Genomic DNA, 22730 nt, shown 5'->3' on the forward strand with positions numbered 1-22730 from the left:
AACGAACGAACGAACGAACGAACGAACACATAAATAAACAGTGACAAAAATATGACCGATTATTATTATTATTATTGTTATTAACATCACTATAAACCTATAATCATTATTTATTATGAATATATGATTATTAACATTATTATTAGTAGTATTATTATTGTTATTATTATTATTATTATTATTATTTATTAGCACCATCCCAGCCACCATGCACACATCTATCTTATCAAAATCAATATACTCATTATTTTTGGGCTTCCATTAGATTTTATAAAAATCATCATCGTCGTCGTCATCATCATCATCATCATTAACATCATAAACATCATTACAATTATAATCATTATCATCATCGTCACCATCATCATCGTCATCATAATTAAAATCGTCATCATCATCATCATCGTCATCATCATCGTCATCATTATCATAATTAACATCGTCATCATCGTCATCGTAATTTCTTGTGAAGTTTTAACATTAGTTTTGTTGTCACATTCGTAATATTGTTTTAGCTTTACAAATAAGTTGTAAATATATAAAACTGGCAAATTTTTATTATTTTTTAAAATGAAATTTGATTTTATGATAAAAATTCTGTGGCAAAGAAACTTGACTTACGAGGCACAATTACTAATCCAGATAGGGTAAATCATTATAATAATTAATCAACAATTATTAGTAATTAATCAATCAATTAATTAATTAAATAATAATTAATATTTCACTTTTATTAATAAAAAATAAATTTTTATGGAAAAAAAAGCGATAAATATATTAACCCAAAGTCGTCATTCTGATACTAAAATAGGGATGAATAAATTATATCTTTCATCTGTCCAGCCACCCAATGATGGGTTCATGATACCTCGCTTTTTTTTATTTTCTGTTCAGTTGCTCGATATGTATTTTTTATTAATTAATTTCATTTGACCGTATTTTGATTTATTTGTCAATTTATTCATTGATTACATTAGGTTAGAAATTTATATAGTCAATTTTTCTGCTATACACTTGTAGTATTATATAATGTGTATATGTAGCTAGTTGCTTATTTTTTTAAGGTTAATTTAACAACTTGTTAATTTATTAATTAATTGCTTATTTATTTATTCAATTAATCTATAAAATTCATATTTGAAAGATAAATTTAGAAAAATATAGAATTTCAACTTTTATTAATTTAACTTTACAAGGCATACTTTCGATATAAGGATGATAAAAAAAATATAATTGCGACTGACTAACATTTACAAAATATAAGCGTAAGGTCCACCTACGGTTCTGTTTCAAGAGGGCATTGGGGCTCAAGGGGTCTTTTAGGCTTCCGCCCCAATGCCTTAGAGCCTCTCGAACACAGCTGAAAGTTTTTATAGGATTAAGGCTAAATTAAACAACATTTCTATGTAAATTAGTAGAAATTGAAATTTAAACCTATTTCAGACTCCCACCACTACAATTAAATTGAGATAAATTTTGAAGGAAACCACTAATTCTTATAGAAAAATTTGTCAACGACTGTTTGATGAGTGGAAAATGAAGAATAACTTTCTTATTTGGTTAACTTAACAAATGCAAGACCCTGCGACAAAATTTTTACTCAGCTGTTACGAATTAAATAAAAAGTTTGTTAAAATTTTGAAAATAATATTAATATTCTCCAAAAAAATTGCCTTCTACAACCAACTTAGCAACTTATTTTCTTCACGAATAAAAATTTTCCCAAGAAAAATTATTAAGAATAATTAATAATGTTTATATTCACTTGTAAGTCTGATACAAATTCAATTTATTTTATTCTCATTGATAAATATACATATAAATAAAGCGACCAAACTCTATCATTATAACAAAAATTAATGAATTGATTAATTAATTAATCACCAAATTGAAATGAATTTCTTTTCACAAAAATCATCCAATTATAATCGAAAAACAAATCTCATCTTCAAATGTTCAATTAACATAACGTTCCAATTTGCAACAATAACACAAATTTATATATTTGAATGTTACAACTCCTGGAACTTAGTGTTCAGATGGGCTTCGTTCACTTTATATAGGATTATATGACATTGTATTGGTATGGATGAGCTTATGTTTGTAGGAATGTGTATACATATTTATATATATATATATATATATAATATATACTATTATGAATGTGAATATGTATACACGTGTGTGCGTGTGTTTTTGTTTTGTTGTATTATGTTTATATGTTATATGTAATGTTATAATATTACTTTGTCCAGCCCACAAATTCAAAAATTTTTCTTCTTCCTATTCGTTCGTTGAATCTAAAGTTTTGTCAAATAAATACTTAAAAATTTTATTTTTGTAACTGCTATTTTGTTCTTCACTGGTTAGTTTGTTTGTTTGTTTGTTAATAAATTAACATGTCAGTAATTCTCTCGATTAATCCCATTAATTTTATTAATTTTTATTTACTTATTTAATCATTAATTTGGTTTAGTCATTTGTTCGTTCGTTTAGTCATTTGTTCATTCGTTCATTCATTTGTTCGTTCGTTCATTCATTTGTTTGTTCATCCATACATTCGTTCGTATATTCGTTCATCTTACATTGCCATTCATAGTTTAAATCACCGAATCAAAGATTGTTAAAATTATTTTTATTAGTCTTCACGCCAGAAACCATTTTTAAACAAACAATCTATATATTAGACGCATAGAATGTATAAATGACCAGAGAAGTGAACGATAGTAAACACTTGCCATTTCTCCATCAAAATTTTTTATCTATGCTACACTATGACGAGAATGGATGATTAATGCAAATCATGTTGATAAACTTGTCATGTGTTGATTTTAATTTTTTTCTATTTCTTTGCACATTTTAGTTCTTTAGCAGGACATAACGAAAAATAAGTCTGTTAAGTTGGGTGATAAATTATTCCATGAAATGGAGTAACTCAACTCGGCATCCAAATTAAACCAATTTAATATTTTTTTTAATATATAACATGGAAAATAGTGAGGAAGTGAGAGAGTGAGAAGGAAAGTAAGAAAGAGAGGGAGAGAGAGAGAGAGAGATGATGGAGTATGGCGAGAAGATGATTTACATCAGCAATTCTACTATCTCTTGTGCGCGCCATTAACATTGCATGTCATATTTGACGCTGTTTAAGAGTGTTGGAAGGTATTTTGGCGTGTGTGTCTATTGCGTGTCTCTCTCTGTGTGTGTGTCTGTCTGTCTGTCTGTGTATGTATCTGTTGTGTGAGACGTTTTTGTGTGCATGTCTGTTGATGATGTTTATTTTATATATAATAAAAAACGCACATTGAATGTGTGTGTGTGTGTTTGTGTGTCTGTGTTGTTGTTTGTGTTTCTATATATTTGAGTGCATTCGGGAGTGCGTATGATGTATTAAGGTGACTGCTTGTCTGACCACTAATGGAAAGATAACAACCTCAAATTAAAGTCTCCATGCATCTGATCATTAAGTTGCTCCAAACATTGTTCAAAATGCGGCATCATCCTCAAGACAGCTCCATCCTATCTTTATTACAATAGCTACATTACCGTTCAAATAATATTAAGGATAATAATAATAACTATAATTATTATTTCTTTTAAATTATTCTAATTGTTATTTTTAATATCTTTATCAGTATTTTAAAAATAAATTTATTGACAATATTTTTTTTTACTTTTTAAAGATTAGTCGTAAAAGCTATTTAACGGACATGAATTTTTCGCTATAATTATCATTAGAATAAGGGCAAGCTAGGTTTTCAATGTTATCATTTCAACTGCAAACTAACAACAGACTCAACGTTTCGTTTGTGATGAAGCCACATGGTGTGATGCTCAGAATTCTGTGGAACGTAGTTGGCTAAAAGTTTTATTTAATAAAATTTAATTGAAAACATTTTTTAATATAAAAAAAATTAAACAAAAATCTGTCAAAATTTGTTAATTAATTTGGAATAGTTAATAATATATCTGACAGTTTGAAAATATTGTGGAAATCATACGAACATCGTTTGGAACTAGGGGTACTGATGGTAGTTGCAGTTATGTTAGTAGTAGTAGTCGTAGTGGTTGTTGTTGTTTCAGTAGTAATCGTAGTAGTAATAGTAGTAGTAGTAGTAGTAGTAGTAGTAGTAGTAGTAGTAGTAGTAGTAGTAGTAGATTAGTTGCTCATTTAATAACATATTTTGCATAAAAATACATTTAAAACTCTAAAATATAAATCCCAAAAATAAGGCAATACTTGAACCTACTGATAGATGTAGTTTTAGTATCGGTAGTGGCTGTTGTTGTAAAAATAGTAATTGTCATAGTTGCAGCAGCAGTAGTTGTTGTAGTAACACAAAAATAAACCCTTGAGTGGTAAAAACTAAGCAAAAATTAAAATCAGTCGAAATTCTTTTCATTCCCAATAACGGGATTACAAGAGATTTCGCACATCGCTGCTTTTCAGATTCTTCTACATTTTGATGAAAAATTCTCTTTGCTTATCAAAAGTTTGTATATAACTTTTTTACTGTGAGTCAATTTGGATGCAAAAACAAATTTTCAAAAACATGTTCGAAAATTTTTTAATGGAAATATTTCTTTTAAAAAACCATCAAAAATATTTTTCATTATTATGAAAAAAATGTTTAATGAATTTTATCCAGAAAGCCGTTTAGTTGTTAATAAATTACACTGCTTTTTCAAATGACAAGCTTGTCTTTTTGTGGCACTAAATCAAAATTTTATGGCTTCTTGAAAACCTTTTTGATAGAAGGTTATTGTTGAAATAAATCTATAATCCAAAATCAAATGAAGTAACTTAGACTTTCGACGAAAGATTCATTTGAAGACTATTGAGTGATTAAAATATAATGATTTTTCAAAAAAATAAGTGTGATAAATGAATAAACCAATGGTTGAATAACGATCATATCATATGAAAATGAAAGTGAAGGATGTTGACAGGGAAGTGATCACAGGACACGTAAAATGTTCAAGTGATATTCATGAAATATGATATAGTTAACGATTATTATGTATATGATTAGAATGACAAAATATTGAATGGTGCTAGTAAGTAACGATAACAAAGTAATGGTAATCAAAATAGTTTAAAAAGTAACATGAATATACAATGATGATTTAGACAAATAAAAACTATGAAGCATAGTTAACCTCAAATGAATACAACATACTGATGACGACGATGATGAGGAAATGAAATTATTGTAATTAAAATAAAACGAATCATGTGAAAAATAATGATAACAATATGATGACATACGTAAACCGACGATGATGTCACCCAAATTAAAAAATGAATGGTATGCTTATGATTGAAATTTTGATTATAACGATATATATTTCCGGACATAAAACACTGTTATTTTGTTCAAAAATATCTATGAAATCTATTTTTAGTAGGTTTTTCATTCATCTCAATTTTTACTTAATTATTGTGTAATGTTTGTGGCATGTTGGTTTATATATACAGTTTTCAAAAAGTCATGAATACGATGATTAAAAAATCAATGTACGTAATTTTTCTGGTTTACTATTTCTCAAATTATCTTCTGAAACAGCTGAAACAGGTACAAAATAATGATGAATGAATACAACGCGACATCACCAAACGAACACGAGATAATTACATAGAAACTCGTTGACACGTAATCATCCAGCAAAAAAACGTTACATCATTTGCCTTTAAAAATACAAAGCATAAATATCAAACCTTTAAATACATAATAAGAATAGAACATACTGAATTTACACATCTAGGTGGTTGACATTTGTTTGTAATTTCTTTTTACAAAAAAAAATCCGTTTCAGCAAATATGAACTTATCTGCGTCCGTGGTCGCCTGAATATATTATTAATCCTCTGCTTTGAATCTGCGGGCGTTGATAGATGCACTGAACAATCTCTCCCCCTTTATTATTCTTCCCTTTCATCATTTTGCATTCCGTAATATTTCTCCTGAATATAAATTAGTTTTTGCTTTAGAAATTTTCAACTTCTTAGTTTGTTATTTTCACTTTTCGTGCTTTTGCTTTTTAAATATTGTTATAATTAACGAGCATTGAATAGTGTTATTCAGAGAGCATATGTAATATCCAACATGAATATTGCATTGAAAATTTTTAATCACATTTAGACACAAAGCGCTCATCACCAAATTTTCATTACCTATACAGATTCAAAATACTATGTCACACCAAGTACACTCTTTACCAACATTCACGTGTGAATGCATGGGCGTGCATCCACCATTAATAACTAATATTTTTAGCGTTTTGTGTTGACATAAACTCCTTTAAACGGCAATTTTTTTCAATTTGAAAACGACTTCGTGGTTTCGTACTATTTTGACGCAGGTTCCAGCACCTGTACTAATGCAGCATTAGTTTGACTTGCATGTCAGATCAGGGAAGAAACATGATCACACATGGATTAGTGTTCATTTATTTTCACGTTCGTTGTTATCTTAACCAATTTAAATGTTTCCCGTAGTCTAACAAAAACTGTAAGTCGATTGAACACTAAGAAACACTTGCTGTTGAAACGAAACATGAGACGAACAGACACCAAGACAACAACAACAGTGGAACACAAGAGTGGTTAATCGAGAAACAGACCTGCAGACGTAACGCACACGAACGACTCTTCTGTAAATGGAGGCTCGTGAAAAGTGTACAAATTCTGAATTATAGCACAGAACCCTTCTACACAATTACAGCAGTCGTGGACGGGTAACATCATTTGGCTATGACTCGGTTAGAAATCATCATCAACCAATAAACGTCAGCATTTGACAACGTGCTGTTGCAATCCATTGAAAAGAGTCGTCTTTCATGGCAAGAAACGAACGTCTCTGTTCGTTTATAATAAAATAAGAGCAAATATTAATGTCTGACAAGTAATTCAGCTACAGTGACAATAACAAAAGCGAGTGATAGCAAAGAAAACTGCATAGTAATAAAGAAGGCACCAACGTACGAACGCAGAACCAGGCTTGAGTGAAAATAATAATGCACTAGTAGTGTGGTTGCTCGATGCCTCATAAATGAAGTGAAATTGAAGCAAATATTTTATCAGAATTTTATGACTTAGCACGCATCCCATGTTAGGCCTGCAATTTGCGAAAGTTACAGAGGCTAACGACATATTTGCACTTATGACGGAGGCTTTTGTACTAAAACGACGCTTTATCAATTTGATCCTACAATTTAAGAATTTACATAACGAAAGAAGTTACTTGTGTGGAAAAATCACTCAATGAGAAAAAATTAGATGAGAAATTTATTGCTTTAAAAAAATGTTGGATTAAAATAATAGGCTGCAATATATAGGAATATTGGCGATTTTATAAAATATTTAAGTATTTCACATAGAATTATTTAGAATCTTCTACATTGATTTATTAAACTAGAATATAAAAAAACAAGTTATCAATTTTAGAAATTTGAAAAATATTTCCCACCGAAAAATTCTGGATCTGCTACTTAGTGGAGGGCGGTTTGGATTTTTAAAAAGTTGGCACCATTTTTTTTGTGTCACACTCGGAAAAAATCCTCAAACAGAAAAGTTTAACAATAATTTTCCCTTTTATTTAAGCCCGACTTTCTATCTTAACGGTTACAAAATTTTAGCTAATTCATTTTTAATGAGAAAACAAAAAATGATAATTGCGTGTAGTAGTCAAGGGAGATGTTTACTTAGTTTAGAAACTTTAATAAATGTGGTTTCAAATTTCTTGAAGCAACAACTATAAACAAAACTTTACCGCTGTGTAGGCGTAGAAGTTAATATTAATTCGTTATATTTTAACTACGGTGAAGCATTTAGATATCAAACTATCGTCATATAAACTTATCCTTCGTTATTTTTATATCAATAAAAAATAAAATGCATAGAACAATTACATTGTTTAATAGCTCTTTACTAAGAGGTGGGTGGTAAAGTTTTGGGACATGCTTATTTTTGGGGAGTTGGTCGATTTGTGACAGTTTGTGACACGGGAGAGGGTGTGGTCAAAAAAAATGTTAAAAAGCATGACATCTTTTATGGACAGCCCTTTAGTTTAACTAAAGTGATTTATTAATCATTCAAGTGTGACGATGTATTATCTTATAACGAAATGATAAACAGTAATGAAAACTGTGATAAATTAATTTGACAAAGTCGATTACATATTATTTAAGTGGCAATCTGTTCAAGATTCATTGGTGTTTTTGCCATGGTTTTATCTATGAATATTGATAAATATTTTGGTATTTTCATCTTGAATAAAAAATTGGAAAAGTTGAGAATACTTTTCCAATTCTTTCATTAATATTTCATTTCTTCTTTTTCTTCTTCTCATTTAGTATCAACGGCAAACACACAGAGCACATGAATGTACACATAATACGTATTGATAAGGATAGACGGAAGATCTATTAAAATACGAACCCAGCCTGTGCAACAGCAGTGCCAGGCACTTTAACCATTACACCATCTCGCCATCAAATTACTCTAATGATAATAGATAGGCACTGCCAGGGCCAAATGACATGTGGTTTATATTACATTATGATATTATCACATTATAAGCACTTTATTAGAGGTTCCTTAATTTTGGAGGCCCTCCTATCTCCAGGACAATAAACTAATTTGATAAAATTATTAAAAAAACTTGTTTCTTGCATATATATTTGAGTTATTTCAATTATATTTGTAATAGCAAAAACAGATTTAATGCTAACATATCTGTAATTTTTACAAATTTTCACCAGTGCAATTCAGAAGCATAGAAACAGACAAAATGTTAACGAAAAAAGTCCCGCTTCTTTCCCGCGTGTTAAATTAATCAACTGCATACTATGTTTTACAAAATGGTATAATGATTAAGATGCCTGGCGCTGATGTTGTAATGACTGGTTTCGAATGCAACGATCTGTCTGATGCAACGTGTCTGATTTCTTGACCATGACGCATTTAATTAAATCTAGATATAATGTGTTTTTGTTGTATAGATACCTTTAAGAATTATATACTAAAAAAGAACTGTACAAAAATAATTTTTTAAATATCTTCGATGGGGGCACTACCTCGGATGGTCCATCGCCAACCCACGCCTCCTTTATTTAACTTCCACAATGTCATCAGATTGTATTAATTAAAGTGCTTATTAAATGAGGCTACAAAGAAAGAATTCCAGGTATTATCTTATTATAATAAGATTATACACATATATAATTAATAATTATATATAATATAATAAGATTATACACATATATTGTATACTAACTTCAAATGTGTCAAAAAATTCCTTAGTCAGTGGTGTTTAAATTCACGACAGCAATTAAAATGAGCAATTAAGTTAATTTACTTAAATTAATATTTTTTATTAACCAATTTATTTATTTGGTAACAAAATTAAAGTGTAAAATATTATTGGTTAGTTTTTATAAATTTTAAAAAATGAGTTGTTTGCGACATGCGATTGAAATTAAAAACAAGTTCGTGTTGGCCGTTGTAGTCGAGGCCAATGACAGGCGATCTTAATTAAAAGTTTATCTCATCCATTATGGTGGTTTAAATATTCTCCTGATATTTTAATCTTTAGCTACTTTTTTGCCATCCACCATTGCTTGTTTACAGCCAAACTTCCTGTAACTTGCTAAAAAAAAAATAATACATTGCACCAGATACTTGTCTTTGATCTGCATTGCTTCTCTTACGTTTAATATGAATTAATAATCGAATACTATCAAAGAGACTAAAAAACTATTTGGTATTTCAAGTAAAAGTTTAGTTCTCCCGGTTACCCAGTCCCCTCGAGCCACGCCCAACTTTGCTACCCTCACGGCGCACTATCTAGCTGCAATCGCAAGCGCTCCTTCTTCACCTTGCCCTCGTCTCTGCGAAAATATTGCTGGGTTAATATCTTTCACCAAATAAATATGGCTACAAAATGAACTAATGCTAAGTTGAGTTTTTCCTAAGCTAAGCTGTCATGGTGAGTCGGAAAGTCAAAATGTTTTAACAATCAAACTGTGGCGTTTGATTGTTAAAACGCCAACAAAGGTAAAATAGTTTTCAATGCGGCCCTCGGAGCAAAAATTTGTCATTTGTCCACCCATGATTTACTGGATAAAACACGTTGCCAATGTTAACATTAGAATGGAAATCTTCAACAGGTTATTTCTTTCAATGCATTTTAGTTATCACATTTTAAATTAATTATTGTTTTTTTAGAACATCTAACTGAGCACGTAATTCGTTTTCCTTTTCTTCAAAATATTTTATATTTTCATCAACAATGTACATCACATATTTCTTTTCCTTCATGCTCAAAACATTTCCATCAGTCGGCAAATCCTCACTCTCCCCTGAAAAAAAAATGGTGCTGAATCACAACAAAATATTAACAGTATCACATATTAAATATCTCAACATTTTATTTATACATCAAGTTTGAAAAGCATATTTTAAATCTTTTGATCTATTATTTCAAAATTCATTATTATTATTTCTATTCATTCTAAGACTGTGATTAGCAAAACAACCTAATTTGATGTTTTCCACTTTGGATTGTAACTCTGAAATTTCCTTTTCACGTTGAGTAATGACATTATTTTGAAGCTCATTATATTCATCCTGCAATTGCTTTGCCAAGTTAGAATTATCCAACATTTCCATCCTAGTTCTTCTCAACTCTTTAAATTGCTCCATGAGTTCTTCAAACTTTTTATCTTCCTCAAAGCATTTAGCTTTGAAATTTTCATCTTCTTCTGCAATCTATGTCAAAAATAAATAATTAATATAACTCAAGATAACAAGCAAACACTTTGGAACATACAGTCTTCTCCAAGTTTTCAACTATTTTCTTTTTCTCTTGGTTAATCCTTTCATATTTCTCCACATTTAACTCTGCATTCTCCAGCTCAGCCTTTCTTTCAAGTAAGACTTTCTCTATTGAGTTTTTGTTTAATCTCTTTTCTAAAACTCTTTCTTGGGCTGCAGCCAGTTTTTTTTCAAGTTGAATTCTTTTTTCTCTTTGCTGTAATAGTTGTTAAAAAATCATTAAAATTTCATATAATAAATAAAATTTTATCGTGAATCATAATATTGAATAAATTCAGTCTATTGGAATTGTCTTAAAAACAAAACATTTTATTTTAAAAATGTTGTTACAAACTAGTTTCAAAATGATGATTGTCAAAGAATTATAAAAGAACTACATAATGAATTTTAATATCACAGAACAACACATTTCATATAATGAAATGCATACATTAATTTATATTGCCTTCTAATTGGTTTTTCTTTTTCTAATAGTAATAAGAACAAATTTTGTTAGGGCATGTGCTATTTGTAACCTAATTATTGTAATGGCTTATTTTAAATTCCTATGTTTATTACCCATACATTTCTGCTCAACGATCATTTGAAAAAAAACAATTAAAAACCAAATGGCTAGCTAATAGCATTCAGAATATAATTCATTAAAGGTAGTTAAAAAGTTTTTTATACAATGAATAAGATGGAAAACCCATTTCAAATTGGAATCAAATTTTAAAAAAATTACTTTCAGCAATTCCTCCTTCAGTTCCTTAAATTCTTTTTTAGAGTTTTCCACTGACTTTGTGAGCTGTTCTATGGGATTCAAATCAGTTTCCATGGTAATTCAAGTTAAACTTTTAAAGCAAATCTGGATGGAATTTCATTCAATTAATCATTTAATTATAAAATTTATTAAGAAGTAAATAATTCAAAATTGTAAATATTTTAATTTTTAATTTAATCAATGAATCTTTTTAAATTTAATAGGTTCACAATTATATTATTATAAGATTAAAAAACTAACTCGAAAACAAGCCAAAATATTTTTGCTAAACCTCAATTATTGCTCTTATATTCAATGTAATGCTATATTTAATTTATAATTTAAATTTTATATCAAATAAATTAAAAATTAAATGATCGAAACCAAACATTGAAAAGCCACCAAATCGTCTGCAGCAAACGGTGAACACAATTGAGAAACTTTGATGCATAGATTTTAAATTTATGAAGCAAACTGCAGTTGGAAAATCCATGGTTGGAAAAGAAAAAATATAATTTCTTTTCCATTTACTTAATTAATTTGGATTAAAAAATGCGTTTTCCATTTGCATTGTCTTCTTCCAAAATTTATTTAAATCTCTGGCACTTCATGCTCAACATGCTCACTTCAGTTTTTTACGTTATGTCATCAATCATTGACGAAAAAAAAATTTGTAGGCTTCTATTTTAAGAAAAATATATCTGACACTTGAGATTTTATTTTATTTTACTACTAAAATAAATAAACATTTGATTTGACATTTTTGGGTTGAGATTATACACATGTTAGATTTTTAAAAATTATTTAATAATTTTCATTATATAATTATAAATGTACGGAAATGTAAAAAATAGCTTTTATTATATTAAATTTAATATAATTTCAAAGAAACCAAAGGAGAGAGCAATAGTAGCAATATACGGCTAAGAGTGAAAGAAATATCAACAGAAACGAAGAACAATGTCACATTTGACCATTTAACTTTAAATAAGATATTTAATTTTTATGAAAATTAAAAATTTAACACATGTTTGAAATAAAGTTGGACTTAACGGGCAATTTGCATATCACGTATGTGTGCCATTTTCCATTAAGGTATCGAAATTCATGATTGATTACCGCCCCAGGTATAAATTGAATTCATGTCGTCCGAATTATGTAATTTTTTAAGCATTTTCTTTGTTAATTTGTAAAAATTTCAAAGTTTTGACCAACGAAAAAATATATGACAACACTCAAGACTTCTTTCTCGTGCCTTATCCTTTCAGGACATTGGAGACCATCGACCTCCACAAAACACGATCTATTTTATTTTAACATTTTTATATGATGCTTATTTTTTATTAGGCTAGGAAACTGTGGTATAGAGAAAACTTGTCACTTTAACAAATTTACAAAGAGTCTCAAAAAGGAACTAAAATTGGCACAAAATTTGCAAAATGAATTAATTTTTTAGAACTGCTAAACTTTTAAACCTCGTTATGCTAGGTTGCTAGCAGGGACATGGAATTATATAATTTGGAATTATATAATTATATATAATTCAATGAGCAGGGATATATATAATATCCATGGTTGCTAGTGTCTTTGATAGCATTTCAATTTTTTATAAATTTTGAATTTCAAGACTTTGAACAGTTGCTAGCAAAATTAAACGTCATTTAATAACTGTTTTAACGTAAAAATTCAACATTAAAACGTGTATTTAATAAAAACATTTATATTGAAAAATTTATGATTTAAAAAGAAGTGAATCATCACCTCGCTAAATCACTGACACACTCATTCAGCCATTCATCCAACCTTCCGAATATGTAAACACGAGTCTCCACTTTTTATCACCGATTATTGATTTATTTGTTTCTTGTTATATTCAGATTTAACTATTTTACACATTGTCAATTTTATAATTTTGAATAAACTTAATTAAAATTTGTTTATTAATTTAATTTATTCTGTAAATTATTTAGTTTCATCCATCGCATCCATCAGGTAAGTATTAAAAATTAAAATTAATTATTTTTTAAAATTTAGTTTTCACAATCATTCTGAATTCAAAATTTTTTAAATTTGTATTTAAAATTTAAATAAATAAAATATAAATGTATAAGCTATACGTATGTGGTTGTAGTAAGGCTGCTCTGAATTACAACATTTTCTTGTACAATTAATTTTATTTTGTATTAAAAATTAAATTAAAGGTAGGAATAACAATAAAATGTTGTACAATTTTTTTTTACAAGATAAAAAATTATAAAATAAATTATTTATAGACTAATAAATTGAAAATTGAATGTTTCAACAATTTGAAATTTAAATTTTAAATAATCAAAATAAAATCATAGTCATGTATTACACAGAGTTACCTCTTTCTTATTTAAGTTAGCATTCTCAAGTTCATTTAAAATCTGAAATATAAAATTAGATTACTTACATCAAATTAAAATTTTGAACCTTTAACCTCCCATGTTATAAGTTGTACTGCATTATGGTACTCCCATCTAGAAAATTATATAGGTAGGTTCTTCTTAATAATTAAGACTTAATTAAATGACTAAAAATGAATTTTTATATTTAATTTTGACAATTTTAATAACTTCATTTCATTTTCTAACAATTTATTATTTTATTTTCACTGTCCAGGAAAATGGTCCTAACAATACAACAACAAAAGTTCAAACTGCTCCTAGAAGAGGCCATAACACTTCTGTGCAAAAGCAGCTTGCCATACAAGATGGAGGCCAGTGTCGAGGCCTTGATTGGGGTAACTTTGGACAGCAGTGATGTCTTCCTCATTAGCATAAAAGAAAGTTTTGATAACAAAATGGAGGACGGAGATCTGGTTGATGGTGATCATTCACATTTTTCATCAGAAAAAGATTCAGTGTTGAATGTTCATGATGAAAGTAGTTTGATAGAAAATAGTTACAATGATGATTACAATGAAGACGATGGCAGTAATGTTGAGATTATAGACAAAACTAATGATGCAAAACATCAAAATGAGGATGACAATGAAGACAATGATGTCGGAGATGAAGGTATCATCAATGGAGAAAGCAAGCAAGATGATAGCACTAACAGCCAAGGTAATAAAAAATGTCCTTCCATTTATGCCAGTACCAAAAGTAGCAGGAGTTCTGGTTCAATTCTAACCGTGACAGGTACAACTGCTGCTTGTAGCAACAAACCTGATGGGACCATCAGTAAACATGCCAACAAATCTGGCACGAATGTTGACACATTTCAAAATAAAAATACTAATAAAAATGATATTAATGATAATAATGTGAAGCATTCAAACAACTCTTCTATTAACAGCAACAATTACATCAACAAAATTGACAAGAGTAGCAAAAGCAGTGCAGATAAACTTTTTTATTCCTGTGGCGACTCAGAAACTCCATCTAAAAAGAGACGTAGAAATAATGATAACGTCAACAGCGATCATCTTCACGACAACAATGTTTCAATGAATGAGAATGAAAACTACATCAACAATCAACAAGTACAGCACTGCAGCAACAACAACAACAACGTGGGGTTTGGGAAAAACAATTTTAGCAAAACCTTCATTCCAGATGAAGCCTGTCTTCAATCATCCAAACAACAACAACAACAACAAAGACATCAACAACTAAAACATCAACAACAACAAAAACATCAACAACATTCTGAAAATCACCTCAACAACCTCACAGAATTCATCTGTGGAAATTTAGCTGAGATCAAAAGTGAAATCTTCGATGACAACTTACTAACCTCCTGTTTCAACGAAAACGTCAGTGACGTCAACAACAGCAACAAGAATCAATTGAAACTTAGATCAACAGTTCTGTCGCATGACCGAAGGGTCAGCACATACCAGGGTCACAACAACCCACACATCAATGTCAAGGTCGAAAAGGTCGGGTTATTTTTTTTAAGTCATCTCATTAGAGTTTATTTAAAATATATTTTAAAAATTAGTTGCTCCAATCAACTTTGTTGAAATTTGTTTCATGCTGTTTGCAAAATCTGAATCAAAATTTTCAAACAATCCAGTAAAACAATTTTTTGCTCTCACTATTTTGTCTTTGCTGGTACATATATTTAAAAAAATCTTACATTCTATTGTTTCAATGAATGTGTTGTATCAGTTAATTTGTTAAATCCAGCAATAATTTAGTGATATTTTATCTAAAGTGATGATTGTAGTCAATGAAATTAACAACCATTCCTTACAGTTCCTATCTCCAATTGACATGAACAGCAGCTCGAACACCGGCAACAACAACAGCCACACAACGAATGACGCCTGCCAACCACCCAACCTCAACCCAACACAGATCTCCATGGCAACCGACATCCTCAACATATCAGGAGCCTTCGTGAACATCGGCTCTGCAAAGGCATTCCAGCACAGCTTACGGGCTTTGTCAAAGTCTCAACTCTCTGACGTCATCAACAATATGTCTGTTCCCCCTTCGAATGCGTACTCGGTTGGACTGTTGTGTACTGAAGGAGTATCAAGGGTATTTTATAAAATACCTCCAACTATGATCAAGCAGGAGGCTTTAGATTTCTACAATTTAGACTTTTACACGTACAACAACTTGTACTACAACTCTGTGAGGGTGCCCCACAACATCAGGGACCCTGAAGATTGGAAGGCCCTCATCGCCATGAAGAACCCGTTCACGTACAATGGTGCGGCCCATTCATGATGATTACCTGTTGCTTTGTTGGTTGTGTCTCTGTATATATTTGCGTGTATACATGTGTGTGTGTTTGTGTGTGTGTGAGTGTGCGTGTGTGTGTCTTGCGAATGCATCAGCTGCTTAAGTGCTTGTTGAGTTAGATTGGTGTGGGTGGTGCTTGGTTTCTCTTCCTACAACGACATCCACTCATTTCCTATAAACAAACAAACAAACAAACAAACTGATGGTGATATTGCAGTATTCTCTTGAATCATATTTCAGTATACTAACGACGATGTTGTCTTTCTAGGGAGTGCTTGTGCATTTGTTTGTTTACTCAATTATCTCATCTCTTTGTTCTTTAGTCCCGTATTTGTAGCAGCCATCGAGGTGTTTAGATCTAATGTCTTTGTTATTGCTTTTTTTCTGTTGTAGTAATTTCAATTTTATATTTTACATATTTTGTTTGGACAGCTACATTTTTTTTCCCATTTCATAAATTTGTATATATTGAGTTTTGTAAAGATGCTGATGCATTTCAAAATAAAAATATTTCATCTATGTGAGCATTCGTTGCTTTCTGAAACATTGGTTATTATGGTGGTGAGGTTTGGTTATTGTGGTGAAGGTTAAGATGGAGAAGATGATCGTTGGTGGATGGTCCAAAGATGTCCTGGAAAGAAAAGTGAAGCAGGAATGAGTACCAATTTTGGATAAAGTAGTACTTTTATGATTGGTTGTTCTCATAAGTTGAGAATGTTATGGAGTTCTACAGTGTTTTAATTTTATCGTCTTGTTCTGGATCCAAGCAATCTCTATATTTTTTTTATTTATCTTTGGTAACGTTTTTATTGACCTTTAAAATTTCAAAAAATTTCAAAATTTCAATGAATCCGAAATAAAAAATTTGTCAAAAAAAATGCTTTTATCACGATTTGATTATAACAGTTTTCTGTATGGGTATTATGTTCTCAACAATTGTAGATCGTTCTCAATCATCTATTGCTCTTTGTTCAATATCGTATACCAACATAATGTTATAAATATATAGGGCGGGAGAGAGTACAGTACAATGTAAAGTGCAAAACAGTTTCGTTACTCTCAACTATCCGCTTTTAAGGATTTCGCTTTTGAGGACTTTCACTGTATTATAAACGAATAGAACGATATAATCGACCAGACCATCATATTGTCTCCTAGCAATAAAAAGAATTTTGCGGATACGAGCTATCTCACTTTTTTAGTAAAGTTTTCACTCCAATTAAAATTTCGACTTCGGGTTTTCAAAGGCGGTTTCGGCGGATTAAAGTCTACTATATTAATGAAAGTTAAAATATATATATATAAATTAATTATAAATTAATTATAAAAGTGACTATTAAAATATAAATGACTACTATAATTTCTTGCAAACTGTGCGTGTTTCAAGTAAAATGGAGGAGATAGTAAGTATTTAATGAGACTAATATATTTCGTTCATCCACTTGAAAAAAATGAATTAAAGTTCTAGTTATTTGTTAACTATTATTAAACTCTTCTTGCGTTTTTTTTTACTTAAAAAATTGAAATACTTTAATTTGTCCAGCAAAAAGAATATTATTTTTAATTAAATCATCCAGCTATTTTACTTCGCACTCTATCTCTTGTTAATTAATTTTTTAATTTATCATTGATTCCCACTCGAGTGATAATTAATTTTTTAATTTTTTTAGTTTTGTATGATACGACGGCAAAAAGACGTTACGAATCGTAAAATTATCAACTAATCGTCACTTGAAAAATGTTTTGGAGATTTATGTTTTCTCGATTTCTATGCTTTTTTTTACTGTTCACACATAGCCGATAATTAACAGGAGGGATATGTCATTAACAATTCAATTGAGCTTATCCGTTTTTTTTTTGCTTGTGTTTATAAATTTTAATACTAATTAATTATTAATGTATTTAATTGATTAATTAATTAAGCTGATTTATTATATTATTTTTCTGGTCACATGGGAGCACAGACTTGCGCCAGACTTGTAATGTTTTAGTCGAAAAAAATTCATGAAATAAAAATACAAGCTGATATGTTCAGTGTTTACGTGTTCTTTCTTATCCATCGATATTTATTGTTCGAATTTTTTAGTTAAGTTCTCCCAATTGCAAACGCGCCACACTTTTGCAATTTGCAAGGTTATCTTTAACTCTATTATATGTCTTAATTTTTATTATTTAATGATTATTATTTAATTGTCTAAATTTCACAACTGATCAAATTTGATTATTTTTATTCTTGAAATTTTAAAATTTTGCAAAATTCATCGAAAAATCTCGATAGATACAGCCAGAACAAGAGTTAGATTAAACTTGAAGTAAGAGATAGAGAACTTTCTTAGGATGTCTTCTCCAATGTTGATGCTGTACTGGGGTTGTTGCATCTTCTTTGTCCAACTCCTCCCGGCACTTCAGGTTGAAGCCGCGATCACGTCAACAGGAGCTGCTCAGAAACCAAAAGGAGAAATGTTGGATGTCTTCAGAAGAGATGATCCAAACTTTGACAAGTTCCAAAAGTGGTATTGCGAAATCGCCAACACGAAATTCAAGGATGAGAATGATGAGTTGAAACAGCTGAAAGAAGAAGCTTGCAGGCCTGAGAACGCTGAAAAGAAACGACCCAACCAATCTGTAAGTCTGCATGTACACAAATTTTATTCAAATAAATTTTAAATTCATTTCAAACGTTTCAAAATGTAACGATGTTGAAATATTTGTGATATTGAAGTTGACTGTACTTTCAATAAATTTGACCTGATTCGTTTTTTTTTATTGTCGGAGATTGACTGCTTAACATCTATAATTTGTAGACAAAAACAATGTGTGAATCTTACGACGTTGCAGCCAAGAAATACGAAAAACTGACTGAGGTTCGTGATATCATTTAGTTTAGTCAAAAATTACCGCTATTTTCAATATAGAGTAAAAGTCTTCAAAAGAGGACACAGCGGGGAAACTCTCCGCTTCTCTGATCTGTCCTCTCTTGATGACTCAACATGATTATAAAAGTCGAATAATGCTTTTACAAGTAAAACAAAATAAGTCTTTTTATTCATTTTTAGTTAGCCAAAAATTTTTGACGGTTGTATATTTAGCATTACAAATAGCATTTAATAACTCATTTTCTAAAATATTTTCACTGCATTCAGAAAATTTAAACATTTCATCATTGCTTAAATAATTTAATAATTGAATGATATGTTAGTTTCCAGGCATATTATAATGCATTCGTTGTAGATATAATTACGTTTTCAGTAGACGATGGCGCATGGATCCAACTGTCGTTGTCATCCATAATCATAATATCCTGCAAAGCTATCAAGCCCATCTCTGTGCAACAAACATTTTTTCTTTACAAGTGAACAATTTTTCACTAGCAACGCCGTTATCGATGATGAACAATTTATTAACGACGAAAACAACAAGATCACGATAAATAAAACGAAAAAAAACTTTTTGAACACCGAACCAAAGAATAATAAAGTTTTGTTAGCACATTTTTATAAAATGATAAAAAATATTTGGTTATAAATTTTTCGCTCGTTATGACTTTAAAGTCATTTTGTACCAAAGAGCCTGTCCGTATGTCGTTACTTCAAAATGCACGCTCTTTACTAGGGGTAATTTAACATAAAAAAGAGTTCCGTTACTCTAACTGTCCTGTTTTTAGGATCTCGCTCTTGAGGACTTTAATGTACATTCACACTTTAATAATTGAAAATCAATTTTAGCATTTAAACACATCCATCTTGAAATATACAAATTTTTAAGCTTATTAAAAATATTTCATACAGGAACTAAAAATAACTTTTATTTGGACACAACATTATTAAAACAGGACCAGAAGGTCATCTCAGCAGGAAAGCGTTACGCGCTGACCATGTACTCCACAACGTTTGCTAACAAGTTCAACGCCGATCTCAGGAAAGGTCTCATCAATTTTTAATACTGACTTTCGAAAGATATTGCTTCTAGTTTTGTACTTAGGAATGTTCTAAAGACATGACAAAAAATTAAATTTTTATGAATTATTGTACTCATGATTTAACACGTTCAATTTTTTCCAACAATCGTCTTATTTTCATTAGATTTGTTCTTTAATCTTTTTAGATATTCGTTTTTCAAATTTTGAACGTTAACTTTAAAACTTGAAATTTATGTTGACAGATGTATACGTTAAAATAATGATTTCAGGGAAATTTGATCAGTACCGCGTGTTCAATGCCCTCTTGTTGCAAGCCCTGCAGTCCTTGCAAAAACCATTGAAAACAACCTTTCTCTTCAGGGGTTAGTCAAGGCACTTTGATGAAAAATGTAAAAACCGGCGAAACGTGTTTTGGAAAATAAATAAAAAAATTTCATCTACGATATTTAAAGGTTTGACAGATTTATTTACGCTACCTGACAACAAAAGTTTCTTCTTCAAGACCTTCACATCCACCACTCCTGACAGCACAGTTGCAAACAAATTCAGTTAGCAAATTACCAGTTACATTTTCAAATTTGAATAAAAATTTCAGGCAGATGGAAAAATTTAACTTAAAACATTTAAATTCTCCAAACAAATTCTCACGTTAACCAATTTTTAAATATTAACTAAAGTTTCCCTCAGTGGAAGGCCAGGAACCCGCCTGCAGTTCAACGTCACCGAAGCCAAAGATTTGGTAGGAGCGGAGATCATCATCTTTTCAGAGTTTTCAAAAGAAAATGAAGTTCTTTTGTCGCCATTCAATGAATTCAAATTGGACCGGCAGGACAAGAGCACTCTTTTTATGAGTTACCCGAAAGATCAGTATTTCAGGAACTACAAGTGCTAAAAATTGAATGCTCTTGAAATTACTCAAAACATGAGAAAAATAATTTTGGTTTCAAAATTCAAATAATTTATGTTGTAAAAGTTCAAAATAAAATTATTGTTTGCCTAAAAATCAGAGCAAATTCCTGGCAAATGCTGTGTGGAAATTTATAAAAAAAAAAATATAACAAAATCAAAGACGTCTCAACATAAGTAGGATAATGAACAATATTGTTCCTGAAACCATTTCAAACTTATAAGTGATAACTTAAGAAATTTTAATAATAGAATTATTTATATCATAAGCAAAAGTAATAATAACAAACACTGACGAAGAATCAAATAGAAAAAGAACTAAATGCTCTACCAAGAAATAAAAGTCTCAGAAATCATAAACGCCTCACTTCCTTTCAGCGTAATGAATCAGTTCCTTTTACATTACTCAGATTTATCAACGGTTTAATTAGCTGGCATTTTACTAGCGAATAATAAAAACGACGTTTATTACAAGGACAAGCTATGGTAATATTCTCCATAAAACATCACTTATTTGCTAACAATTTGTAGGTACTTTAATTAGATCAATGAAACAACACTTGAACAATAAGCACATCTATACATAATTTAACCGCAATAAATAATGTCTGGCTGGCGACCTTTATTGGCGAACAAGGCCTCGCTGGCCGCATAAGATAGCTTCGCGGCCGCTTGTCGATAGAAACGTTATCGATTACATTTCCAAGCTAGTAACTGCACGTGATAATAAATAAATTTGTGTTTAAAAACTGAGTTTGAATAAAAATATTCCCTCCAGGCTCTCCCTAAACCCCCTCTTCCCCACTGGTTTCCAACATCGCTTTGATTGTAACCACACTGATGGGAAGTTGAATTTTCGTTTGAAAAATATTCAACAATTATAAATGCTACTACATATTGATGAAAGTTTGAAAGAAACATGCTGAGAGCATTGTTTAACAACGTCGCAAATCGAATGTGATAATTTTGAAAAAAAGTTTCTCGAATGTTTTAAAAATAATTTTTGAGATATATTTAATTTAAAAATTTATGAAAAAAGTTTAATAAAATTTTTTTTTACTTTTAAAAGCTTGAATAATTTTCAACAATTATAAAATTACTATTAATGAAAGTTTGAAAGAAATACGAAAATGACAACGTCAATCATTTTAAAATATTCACTGAAGTCTATAATAATGAAACCTGCTTATTCAGACATTAAGATTGCAATGAAATATGCCTCTTCTCTTATTGATTTTTTTCATTAGCAATTCATTTAAATCATCAACATCTTCTTAAACAAGAAATCTGCCAATCCCGTTCATTCATGCAGTTTTTCGTATCTTCTCAAGGTTTTTTTTCAGCTTAAAAATAAATCCTACTGCACTTAATAGCTGCTGATCAAACTTAAAGTTACTACATCAGTCCAGTAGAAGCAAATTTATAAAATTTTTTGCGATGTATATCGTGGAGAAGATTACTCCTCATCCTCCTGCTTTATTCAGTTCAATCCGCGGAAGCATGGTTTATGCACACGAAGACGACGACGACCAAACCAAGTGGAATACTGATGGACGTTTACAAGAGAGACGATCCTAATTTTAAATCATTTGCGAATTGTTTCTGT

General features: G+C 30.0%; 3 protein-coding genes across 3 annotated transcripts; 2 read left to right on the top strand and 1 right to left on the bottom strand.

The window, feature by feature from the left end:
- Nucleotides 1-9832: 9832 nt before the first annotated feature.
- Nucleotides 9833-11653, bottom strand: HELRODRAFT_171216 (hypothetical protein; the record flags this gene model as incomplete). Its single annotated transcript, XM_009017957.1, has 5 exons — nucleotides 9833-9890; nucleotides 10238-10361; nucleotides 10539-10770; nucleotides 10832-11032; nucleotides 11561-11653. 5 exons carry the CDS (start codon nucleotides 11651-11653, stop codon nucleotides 9833-9835), a joined length of 708 nt encoding a protein of 235 aa, XP_009016205.1.
- Nucleotides 11654-14225: 2572 nt separating this feature from the next.
- On the top strand, nucleotides 14226-16284 carry HELRODRAFT_171217 (hypothetical protein; the record flags this gene model as incomplete). Its single annotated transcript, XM_009017958.1, has 2 exons — nucleotides 14226-15485; nucleotides 15805-16284. The coding sequence occupies 2 exons, from the start codon at nucleotides 14226-14228 to the stop codon at nucleotides 16282-16284; spliced, it is 1740 nt and encodes a 579-aa protein (XP_009016206.1).
- A 1406-nt stretch (nucleotides 16285-17690) lies between these two features.
- On the top strand, nucleotides 17691-21110 carry HELRODRAFT_171218 (hypothetical protein; the record flags this gene model as incomplete). The annotated part of the gene is made up of 7 exons (XM_009017959.1): nucleotides 17691-17702; nucleotides 18709-18924; nucleotides 19104-19163; nucleotides 20132-20222; nucleotides 20461-20580; nucleotides 20671-20766; nucleotides 20896-21110. The coding sequence occupies 7 exons, from the start codon at nucleotides 17691-17693 to the stop codon at nucleotides 21108-21110; spliced, it is 810 nt and encodes a 269-aa protein (XP_009016207.1).
- Between the last annotated feature and the right edge of the window lie 1620 nt (nucleotides 21111-22730).

Source organism: Helobdella robusta, assembly GCF_000326865.2.
Source record: "Helobdella robusta unplaced genomic scaffold HELROscaffold_20, whole genome shotgun sequence".
Lineage (NCBI taxonomy): Eukaryota > Metazoa > Annelida > Clitellata > Rhynchobdellida > Glossiphoniidae > Helobdella > Helobdella robusta.